The sequence below is a fragment of the Hylobates moloch genome, unplaced genomic scaffold (assembly GCF_009828535.3).
Source record: "Hylobates moloch isolate HMO894 unplaced genomic scaffold, HMol_V3 SCAFFOLD_5, whole genome shotgun sequence".
Lineage (NCBI taxonomy): Eukaryota > Metazoa > Chordata > Mammalia > Primates > Hylobatidae > Hylobates > Hylobates moloch.
In genome coordinates, this window is record NW_026652280.1 from 33622159 (window position 1) to 33634053 (window position 11895).

At 42.2% G+C, this 11895-nt stretch overlaps 1 protein-coding gene across 1 annotated transcript in view; it reads left to right on the plus strand.

The window, feature by feature from the left end:
• The window catches only part of EPG5 (ectopic P-granules 5 autophagy tethering factor), a 120906-nt gene that overhangs the window by 22012 nt on the left and 86999 nt on the right, over positions 1 to 11895 (plus strand). The window contains exons 8-11 of the mRNA XM_058439686.1: positions 2403 to 2517; positions 3216 to 3366; positions 6779 to 6934; positions 11438 to 11641. Of these exons, the coding sequence (XP_058295669.1) occupies positions 2403 to 2517; positions 3216 to 3366; positions 6779 to 6934; positions 11438 to 11641 (626 nt within the window). The remainder of the gene's footprint in view (positions 1 to 2402; positions 2518 to 3215; positions 3367 to 6778; positions 6935 to 11437; positions 11642 to 11895) is intronic.

Genomic DNA, 11895 nt, shown 5'->3' on the forward strand with positions numbered 1-11895 from the left:
CTTATGATTTCTATTTTATAGATGAGGAAACTGAGGTGCAGGGGTGTGAAGTGTCTTCTCTCAAACCATAGGGTCATTAAATGTGGAGCCTCCAGAGCCTATGCTTTGAGCCAGTGTGCTGTGCTGCACCCCTTCTCTAGAATATCAGTGTGTTCAGCTGGGAGAATTTGGCACCTGGAAATTAAAGTCATATTACGTAAGATGTATATTAGGAGTTTTTTTATGTAGTAACAAGTTTCTGGGGTTGGAGTCTCACCTACAGATGATATGAATCTGAGTAATAAAGAGCTGGAGCTTAGCAAGGTTTTCCCTTAACTCATAAACTTCTTATCCAGAAATTCTCATTTGAAAGGTAGAAGATGGCTTTCCATTTTTGGTGAGAATTTAATGATCAAAATCCAGCTTCTCGAGATCACCCTTGTTAATTTTCCTTTCTAATATACTCATTGTGATTATATTTGTAAGCAGTTCTGTTCTCCGGCTAATTACCAGTTCTAGTCCTTTATTTTGGTCTGAATCTTGATTTGGTGTTCTTGTCTAGGATGTCCAGTGACAGATTTATTATAATCCCTCTCTTAAAAGGAGGTGAAAGTGTTCAGCCAACAGTTCTCAGAATGACAGCCATGGCAGCTGTGGGATCATGTCTGTGTATTTCCTAGAGTGCTCATTCAGAAGGGGGGAGCCCCCTTCACAGTCGTTTTTCTCTTCCTGAGACTTGCAGGAGGAGGTGGTCAGGTGGTGGTGAATGATGTGGACATGCAGGCGTCTTTGCTAGAAACTGAGGAGTCATTCTGAAGCAAGCTTCTCAGGAGCCAGTACAGATTGGTCTTTTAAAGATTGTAGTGGAGCAATATGTTTTTTTAAGAGTGGTCTTTCTTGAGGGAGAAGTCTTTTTTTCTGGTAGGTTTCCTGCATTTAATCCCAGACAGATAATGATTAAGGAGCATTATAATTACTTGTAATGATTAGGCATTATAAATACTTCCAGTCAAAATATTTGATTAATTATCTCACCCTGCATTGATGCCTGGCTCCTGTTTAACACTCCCCAAATATTCAGTGAATTCAAGAACTTGGGGAGTAGATGAGAAAGTTGGGAGTGCCACTGCCTCAGAAAAGGCTGTAGGGAGGAAGGCACTCTGAATTATCCGCATCAGTGGTTTCTTGATACTAGCTGTATACTAGAATCACCTGAGCAACTTGCAAACCTTGCCCAGGCCCACACCCAGACATCCAAATAGTGAAAAGCCTCCCTGGGGGTTGAATGTACAGCTGAGTTGAGAATGGCTAAGTTGAGAACTACTGCCTTAAGTAGAGTTTCTGAAATGCTTGTTTGTTAGCCATTTTAGACACATACTAAGAGTGTAAAAATTGAGTGGCTTAAGGAAATTATGAATGATTTGCGTTAGTCCCTTTTTGAAATTGAGGTGATATATTCTTCAGGTTCTCAGGATCTTTTTACTTCCTTCCCTTTTTAATGGTAGCGTATCTTAGGACATGAATCAACTTGGTTTCTAAGGTGACTTTAGTGCTCTGTGTCAAACAAAAAGACTGCAAAGATTTCCCCTATGTAATCTTTGTGTATGACCACTGTTATTTTTATACTGCTTTGGCAGCACTAATTGACAACAGAACTTTAGTCACCTATAGCAAATGTCAATTGCTTCGTATTAAGTCTGTTGCATACTACATTGATCTTGGTTTTGGGAGAAGAGAATTGCAGCTAACATAACTTTGAACTCTCATCTATGGTTCTTGTTTTTTTTTGAGATGGAGTCTCGTTCTGTCACCCAGGCTGGAGTGCAATGGTGTGATCTTGGCTCACTGCAACCTCCACCTCCCAGGTTTAAATAATTCTCATGCCTTGGCCTCCCAAGTTGTTGGGATTACAGGTGCATGCCACCATGTCTGGCTAATTTTTGTATTTTTAGTAGAGATGGGGTTTTACCATGTTGCCCAGGCTGCTGTTGGACTCCTGACCTCAGGTGATCTGCCTGCCTCAGCCTTCCAAAGTGCTGGGATTACAGGCATGAGCCACCGCACCCAGCCCATCTGTGGTTCTTTAATTGATGTTATCAAAGCACTGATCCCTGTAAGGTCCTCACTCTAGAGGATTTCTTTTTTTCTATTTTCTTTGGGATGGACATTTAATGAGAGCAGTTTCAGTCACTGGCTATGACCCAGATACATATAAAATTGTGCTTGCAATTTCAGGGGATTTACTGTGTAACTATCTGTGGAACTGATACTATAAATTTCTGTCCTGGAGAAAAGGTCCATGAAGACTCATGAGGATATCACATGTATACTATTGAGACCTGTGATAATTTAGCTCCTGTAACTCTAGATCATAGTGTGATCTGATCAAATCTGCTGACATGACTTTTTGTCTTTTCCCTTAGGATGAAGACCCTGAGACCAGTTGGATTCTCCTTAATGAAGAGGATTTGGTTACCCTTTTAGCACAGTTCCCCTTTCATGAACTCTTTCAACATCTTCTTGGGTTTAAAGCAAAAGGTAGACTCATTTCTCTTATGTGTAAAATGTGGTAGTGGCAAGTGTAAACACAGGAACTCTGCATTGAGTCTTCTCTTTTTTTTTGAATGAGATGGAGTTTTGCTGTGTTGCCCAGGCTGGAGTGCAGTGGCGCAATCTCGGCTCACTGCAAGCTCTGCCTCCCGGGTTCATGCCATTCTCCTGCCTCAGCCTCCCGAGTAGCTGGGACTACAGGTGCCCGCCACCACGCCCGGCTAATTTTTTGTATTTTTAGTAGAGACGGGGTTTCACCGTGTTAGCCAGGATGATCTCCATCTCCTGACTTTGTGATCCGCCCACCTCGGCCTCCCAAAGTGCTGGGATTACAGGCGTGAGCCACTGTGCCTGGCCTGAGTCTTACTTCTTGTGTAGGCTCCAACTCGGGTTTCTTGTGCCTAGCTGTTCTAGGCTTCTCTTGTGCTTGTAATTTCCCACTTGGTGCTTAAATGTGAGAAAGCTAACTAGCTTATGCATTGCCCAGCTTAAATAAATTGTTTTTAATTTGGCATATTATCTCAAGTTTTTTCCCATTTTGTGTTGATATGGGAGCCAGAGCAATGAGATTGTCAGTTCGTCTCCATCTTGGCTTTGAGTCCTCATTAAAATATTTATATAGCTGTATCCGTTCATGTTTTTTCATAGTAATTATGATTTTTTTCTTTTATCTGATTAACTTCTAGGTGATTATTTACCTGAAACAACAAGACCTCAAGAGATGATGAAAATTTTTGCCTTTGCCAACTCACTAGTGGAACTTCTGGCTGTGGGGTTAGAAACCTTTAATAGAGCACGCTATAGGCAGTTTGTGAAGCGAATTGGTTATATGATCAGGTAATACTGCTGTTGCTCTACCCTTCTCTGTTCCTTTCACCCTAGTCAGACACAGATACTGCATAATTGGGATGATGGACATTTTAGTTGTAAACCTCAGGTCTTATTTCTCATAAAAGTTAAGATTTTTTTCTTCACCATCTATAAAATGGGAATTTCATAATTGCTTCCAGTTAGAATAGTTCGTTAATTATCTCAGATTTAACCGGCTTGCTAGATGATTGTTCTTGGAGTTGAGATCCCCAAAGCTGTTGCTGGGTTGAAGTCTGGGCGAGACAGAAGGCATCTAGGAAAATGCAGGCTCTTACTGCTTCAACTATCTTAATAAATTTAGAGCATATGTACTGCTTTTCTTTGAATTAATTTTATACTCTTTTTTCTGCTTTATTAATTTTAATTGTCTTTACTGGGTCATTTCTTATAGCATATACGTATGCTGTTATTCAACTTCCTTCCCCACCCAAAAGAAACTCCATAAAACTACAAAACTTCTCTCCCTCCTTACTTTTGCTTCCAAAACAAAATTACTTTTAATTCATTTATTTTATCTTTTTTAAATTGTTTTGAGACGAGTCTCGCTCTTTTGTCCAGGCTGGAGTACAGTGGGCATGGTCTCGTCTCACTGCAACCCACGCCTCCTGGGTTCAAGCAATTCTTGTGCCTCAGCCTCCCTAGTAGCTGGGATTACAGGTGCGCACCACCACACCTGGCTAGTTTTTGTATGTTTAGTAGAAACGAGGTTTCACCACATTGCCCAGGCTGGTCTCAAACTCCTGGACTCAAGTGATCCGTCAGCCTCAGCTTCCCAAAGTGCTGGGATTACAGGTGTGAGCCACCGTGCCTGGCCTAATTCATTTATTTTAGATATGTATCCATTAGCTTTATAAATCAGTCAAGTGATTATAGGATGCCCTGAAAGGGTGGGGGTCCCTTTTTTTTTTTTTAATGACAGGGTCTCACTCTGTCACCCGGGCTGGAGGGCAGTGGTGTGATCTCGGCTCACTGCAACCTCTGCCTCCCAGGTTAAAGCCATTCTCCCACCTCAGCCTCCCGAATAGCTGAGACTATTGGTGTGTGCCACCACGCCCAGCTAATTTTTTGTATTTTTAGTAGAGATGGGGTTTCACCATGTTGGCTAGCCTGGTCTCCAACTCCTGACCTCAAGTGATCTGCCTGCCTTGACCTCCCAAAGTGCTGGGATTACAGCCATGAGCCACTGTGCCCGGCCTGGGGGTCCTTTCTGAGGTCTAGAGAAAGCCTTGAGTATAGAGTTAGGAGAATGAGATAGTGGGAGGGAGGATGGCTGGTGACTTGGAGATAAATTTGTTAAAAGCTAAAAGCCCATCTACATGTTATTAACAGAAGTCCATCCAGACATTTGTTTTCTGATTTTGCTTAATAAATAAGACCATAAATAAAATTTGTCCATAAGCTCACATAGATGATGTAGGATCGCATGCTTACTGTATGCCAGGACTGTGATTTCTCATTTTATTATCTCAGTAACTCTATAGGAAGGACGTTGGTATCATTACTGTTTTAAGATCACTGTTTACATTACTGTGTAAATAACAGCTGTAATGTATTATGATTATTCTTTCTTTGTTTTTCTTTCCATCTGCTTACTTTTCTTTGTATCTAGTGCAGATTCTTCTCATACCTTCTGATTGCAGAACAATTTCCCATAAGGGCTTGCCTTCAGATCGTCTATTAGTTCCCATTTTATTCCTCCATCCTTACTTGAACTTGCATTTCCTCCCACCACTACCCAAACAGCTCCTACAGATGAAGATCTCTAATGAACCTTGTGCTCCTGATCCAGGGGCCAGTTCTAGGTCTCTTCATCCTACTTGGCATCTCTTACGTAGCTTACATAGCAGCCTTTCTCGTAGTTAGTTGATCATTTTATTCTTAAAACATTTTCTTTGCTTGGCTTCCAGGATACCACATTCTCCTGATTTCTCCACCATTTCACTGACAATCCCTTTTCTGCCTCCTCGGTTGTTTCATTCTCACTTCCAGACTTCTTAATGTTAGAGTGTCTCAGGGCTCAGTCCCTGGACCTCTCTTCTCTTTATCTACACTTGCTTTTTGAGACATCATTCATTCATCTTTAAATATCTAAACACTGTTACAATTCTCAGAGTTACATTTCCAGCCCTTACCTCTCTCATAAACACATTGTATATTCAGCTACCAACCGAGCACCTCCACTTGGATGACTCATTAACATTGTAACATAATGTTCTCAAAGTGAACTCACTCTCCCCACCTCCCAAACTACTCCTCCCAGTTTCATTAAGTAGCAACTCTATTCTGGTTTCTCAGGCCAAAACACCTGGTGGCACCTGTGGCTTTTCTTTCTTTTATACCCCACATTCAATCTAACTGCAAATTTTATCATCTCCACCATCAAAATACCATCTTTTATCAAATCTAAAATACCACCAATTATTTTTTAAGATACATTTTATATGCCACTAACATAGGGAAAATGCTGCCAAATTATGGCATCACATCATTAATATTAACATGGATTCGGACATTCTAATTGCAGAGACATTAGTGTGAAAGACATGCATTTTGAATCAATGAAACATGCTCTTTCCAGAATCTAGCTGCTTCTTACCGCCTTCACTGCTAGCACCCCATTTCATTCCTAAACCTCCTGACTTATCTTCCTGCTTCTGACTTTGCCCACCACCCGCTTCTGCCCTTTCCCCACCTCAGTGTATTCTTAAACAGCCAGCGTTCCTTATGAATTGTGAGTCAGCCTATTCACTGTCTGCCCAGGACCCTACTGTGCTCCCCACTGCACTCAGGGAAAAAGCCGAAGTCCTCATAGTGGCCTGCAGGGCCCCTCACGATCTGGTTTCCTGCCACTTTTCTGATTTCATCTCCAGCCGGTCTCCCTCTCAGCACATTGGCCTCCTTGCTGTTCCTAAACATACCTGACACCCCTCGGAGCTTTTGCATTGGTTGTTTCTTCTACGTGGACACTCTTCTCATGGACATTCTTGTGATACCTCACTGTTTTCCAGACATTATCAAATGTCCCTCTTTAGTAAGGCCTTTCGTGCTCCCAACTCACCTCCCTACCCTGCCCACCCCTCCACCTCCAGACATACTTTATTCCCTTCTCTGGCTTTATTTTTCTCAGTGTCACTTACAACCATGTGACAGACTATATATCCCTATTTTATTTGTTGCCTCTTTGCCCTTCACTAAATATAAGCTCCATGAAGGTAGGATTTTATTTACCCCATTTCATTACTTTCAGAACCTGGGCAATAGTAGGTGGATAGTAGGTGCTCAATAAATATGTGTTGAATAAGTGAATGTTGTAAATGTAATATAAAGATGCAGATATTGAGCTAATGAAAAGTACTGTATTATCTTTCCTCATGCTCAGGATGACCCTTGGTTATGTAAGTGACCACTGGGCACAGTATGTGAGCCATAACCAAGGCTCAGGAGTGGCCCAGCAGCCCTACTGTATGGAGAAACTACAGGTTGAATTTGATGAGCTGTTTTTGAGGGCTGTCCTACATGTGCTGAAGGCCAAAAGGTAAGTAAGACATATGATGATATTTAGTGAAAAGTAACTTCCTGACTAGTAAGAACTATTCAAGTGAAAGCCACTTAAGTAGGTCTCTTATAATAGTTTCTTAGTGTATTTCATCTATTTCTTATTGAGGGCAAATTCTTGGGCATTGGTTTCCTTATCTGTAGTACCCACCTGTTGACTGAAATGGTCTCTCTCTCTCTCTCAATTTCTTTCTGTTTTAAGACAACACTATTCTGGTGTCTCAGTTTTTTGCCACCCTGAACTTTTGGGGCAGCCTTGAGCAGGGGAAAACAAGGATAGATTCTATCTATCACATACCCACTGCACTGCCTGCAGTGAGATGCAGTAGGTGTGCAGCATGTGGTGCAAATGATTTGCTGATGTTATTGTTCAATTTGCCTTCCTGTAAGGGTTTTAAGGTCTGGGAATGTCATGGATCTTGGTTCCCTGTCTTAGCTTTATAAATGCTGTCTTTGATCATGCTGTCTGTGCTGCTGCTTATAGCCTAGGACCTGTTTGAGGCATAGGCAGGGGCACAGCTGCGCATCCTGTACTGTCTTCCCTGAGCCACTGGCCAAGTTGAGGAGTGGGCTCTGCTGCAGGATTGTGCCTTACAGTAGGAGATGCGGGGCTGCCTCCACCCCCACCCAGCTGTGCTTATGAACTTCTGGCTCTCCTCTGCTTTGGCTCTCTCCTGAGCTAGCTGTCTACACTCCCTCTTGCCATGTGACTCTTAGCCTCAGCCCCTGGTTTATTCTGTGTTGTATAGTAAGTTTGAGTCTTGGTCTGCCATTTACTGTTACCCTGGGAAAGTCACTTAATATTTGTGGTCTCACTTTCTTCATTTATAAAATGGAGATGGTGATAATGATACTACTGTTCCATTAACCTCATGGATATGTGATGAGGGTGAATTGTGGTATTATGAGGAAACACATTTTAAACCATAAAGGACTTTTCAAATGTAAGTGGGGGTTGTTCTCGTGTGGTTTCATATGGGGAATAGAATAATCTAGAGACTTAGAGAAAGATCAGGAGTTCTTAGCTAAGTGTTAACCACTTTTAGACACTGTGAAGGCATGAGTCTAACTTAAATAGAACTTGGGTATAGAAATTTATCTTTTTTTTTTTTTCTGAGGTGGAGTCTCACTTTGTTCCCCAGGCTGGAGTGTAGTTAGCATGAGCTCGGCTCACTGCAACCTCCGTGTCCCGGGTTCAAGCGACTCTTCCACCTCTGCCTCCCAAGTAGCTGGGATTATAGGCGCTTGCCACCATGCCCGGCTAATTTTTTGTGTTTTTAGTAGAGATGGGGTTTCACCATGTTGGACAGGTTGGTCTTGAACTCCTGACCTCAAGTGATCTGCCCGGCTCAGCCTCCTAAAGTGCTGCGATTACAGACATGAGCCACTGCGCCTGGCCTTATCTTTAGATTACTCATGTTATACCTATACCATAAATTTGATAGTCTCATGAGATGCACAAATCCTGTTCAGGACTGTGTCAGGGCATCAGTGCAGTAGCACCTGCCCACTGATGCCGGCCTGGTGCATGGGAGGAGTCTTCCTTCTCTGATCTGTCACTTGTTCTTGTGCTTGCTTGGCAGAGAGGCAAAGTTCTCATCCTAGTTACTTACTAGGGCTTATATATTGAGCTGTGAACCCTTCCTGTAACATTGTGTATATAATTCACAAAGATAATTGTTTTAAAATGTTGACAGCTATTGTTCTTAAGTTTATTTTAGGAAACAAATTACATGAGAACCAGATATTTAAAGCCATGAAATTTAAATTTATTTGGCACTCAAATGGAAATTTCTGGCAATAGCTATCCCTTCAGGCTAAAACAAAACTATACTAAAAGACAGACAACAAAAATATAAGCCAGGGCTGAGCGCGGTGGCTCACGCCTGTAATCCCAGCACTTTGGGAGGCTGAGGTGGGCAGATTACCTGAGGTCAAGAGTTTGAGACCAGCCTGGCCAACATGGTGAAAACCCATCCCTACTAAAAATACAAAACTTAGCCAGGCGTGGTGGCAGGTGCCTGTAGTCCCAGATACTCGGGAGGCTGAGGCAAAAGAAATCACTTGAACCTGGGAGGTGGAGGTTACGGTGAGCTGAGATTGCACCACTGCACTCCAGCCTGGGCAGCAGAGCAAGACTTTGTCTCAAAATATATATATATATGTATATGTATATATATAAATACCTATATAAATATATACGTGTGTGTATATGTGTGTGTGTGTGTGTGTGTGTGTATATGTATATATATGCCAGACTTCCTGAATGTCTGCCATATAGGGAATTTTATAGCCTGAAATACACCCTGTTCGTGATACTACTTTTAAGTCCTCTATAGTTTTCCTTCTTTGTTTGGGGTTATAAAACAGCATCAGGTCCCATGTGAAGTGTTAGGATAATTAATTAATAAGATAGAAACCTGGCCCACCTGACCTTAGAGAAGTTTCTTAATCTCTTGGTCAGGAGTCTAGCTGGCTTTTCCAGAGTCTAGGTTAGTGTGGGTTTGAGCTACCAGTTGCCTGTTTAGGTTCATAGATGTGGATTAGGCATACACTATTCATTTTTTTCTTAAATTTGGTTTATTTGTAATTAGATAATTTATAATGGATAATTTGTAGTAGTTGTGCCTCAAATATGGCAAAGCTTTGAGTGCCTCCTATTTAAAAAAATTTTTTTTTTTTAAATTTAATAGCAGATAAGTTGCTATACATTCCTTAGCAGATTTCTTTTTTCTTTTTTTTGAAATGGAGTCTCATTGTGTCACCAAAGATGGAGTGCAGTGGCACCATCACTGTAACCTGTGCCTCCTGGGTTCAAGCGATTCTCCTGCTTCAGCCTCCCGAGTAGCTGAGACTATAGGCACGCACCACTGTGCCCGGCTAATTTTTATATTTTTAGTAGAGATGGGGTTTCACTACGTTGGCCAGGCTGGTCTCGAACTCCTGACCTCAGTGATTTGCCCGCCTCAGCCTCCCAAAGTGTTGGGATTACAGGCGTGAGCCACCGCACCCGGCCATTCCTTAGCAGATTCTGACTTGGGGCATGGCCACCATCCTGATACACGTTTTTTTTTTAGTTGCAATAACATTCACATACAATTTTAATAAGCATCTATTGAGTGCTGATTGTTTTTGAGATACTGGTTTAGATAGCAGATAATTAAAATACAATGTTCTAGTTATAAACTGGTTTATATAAAAATGAACAAGACCTGATTTCTGCTCTCAAATTGCTGTTAGGTTAGTATGTTATATGTAAATTACAGTACCTTGAGGTGTTTCTCACGTTGTGTTTTAAGAATCACTTGAGTCTGAGTCACCAAGGGTGACTATAAAAGGTGTAAATTCTTGTGCCCCAGCTGTGACCTGCAAAATCATGGTCTCTATAGGTGAGGCTTGGGAATCTGCATTTTCCACAAAGTCTGCAGGTGGTTTTTCTGCCACTACAGTGTGAGGGTCACTGGCAGAAAGTATGATGATGGCAAAGTCAGGTATGGATGGAGTTCTGTAACAGTGCAGAGGAGGAAGTCCAAGGAGAGCTCGACTCATGGAAGGAGCCAGCCTGGAGGTGTGGGGTCTCTCCAGGCTTGTTGGAATGCAGTGGTAACTGAAGGAAGGCAGAGAGGGCTCTGGTTGGAAATACGGGTCAGAGCCGTACCGTGGAAGCCTTTGAGTGTGGGCTGAGGAGTTTGAACTTTGTTCAGTGCTCAGAGAGGAGTACTGGATGGATTTTGATTTTCCTCCCACCCACTGCACGTTTCTGTGTGCACACGTGTACCTGTATGTGTGCTCAGACACACACATCCACAGCTGACCTCTCTGCCACCCACTACTGTCTGTGCCTTAGTAGCTTGTGTGAGTTGGTGCTAATATCCATAATAATAATAATAATTATTATTATTATTTTTGAGATGGAGTTTCACTCTTGTTGCCCAGGCTGGAGTGCAATGGTGCGATCTTGGCTCACTGCAGTCTCTACCTCCTGGGTTCAAGTGATTCTCCTGCCTCAGCCTCCCAAGTAGCTGGGATTACAGGCATGTGCCACCATGCCTGGCTAATTTTGTATTTTTAGTAAAGACGGGTTTCACCGTGTTGGTCAGGCTGGTCTCAAACTCCTGACCTCAAGTGATCCACCTGCCTCGGCCTCCTGATGTGTTGGGATTACAGGCGTGAGCCACCACGTCCGACCATATCCATAACTATTGTCTTGGTTTTTGTGAGGATGGTTTGAGTTGATATTGTACATATATGTATACACACACACGTGCACACATTGTAGTGGTTAGAACAGTCCCTGGCACAGACTGGGTGGTTTGTATTTGCTGTTATTCTTAGCCATCCTTGAGGTGTTTATGACTAAAGCATATTAGAAAAATTGTAGTGTGATTTAAGAATCTTTTTTTCCTTGAGAGCCAATGGTTTGTCTACTTTCTTAGTGTAATGAAGCTGATTAATAAATAAAATGATTCCTGCTTACATGCAGACTTGGCATTTGGCTGTTTATGTCCGAGATGCCCTTTGGGACTCTGTCTGTGCAAATGCTGTGGAAGCTCTTCTACCTCATGCACCAGGTGGAGGGCGAGAACCTGCAGCAGCTCTCCTCCTCCCTGCAGCCCGCCCAGTGCAAGCAGCAGCTCCAAGGTACAGCCCCGCCGAGCAGTCGGCGTCCAGCTCTCCCTATCTTTTTGTGCTTCTCTTCAGGGCTTAATTTTTACTTTTAGAAGGACTAAGAGAAAATGTTTTACTCTACATACTCAAGTGTAATGATTTTGAAATTCAAGAGACTGCTTTACAGTTTTGATGTATTAAATAGCAACTAGCATACCTGAAATCAAAATTTGATTAGTCCCAAACAGTATGCCAATACACACAATATTCTAATTTTTAGGAAGCACTTTTTTGCGTGTGTATGTGAAATTATTCTAGTTGACAGTTGTATTA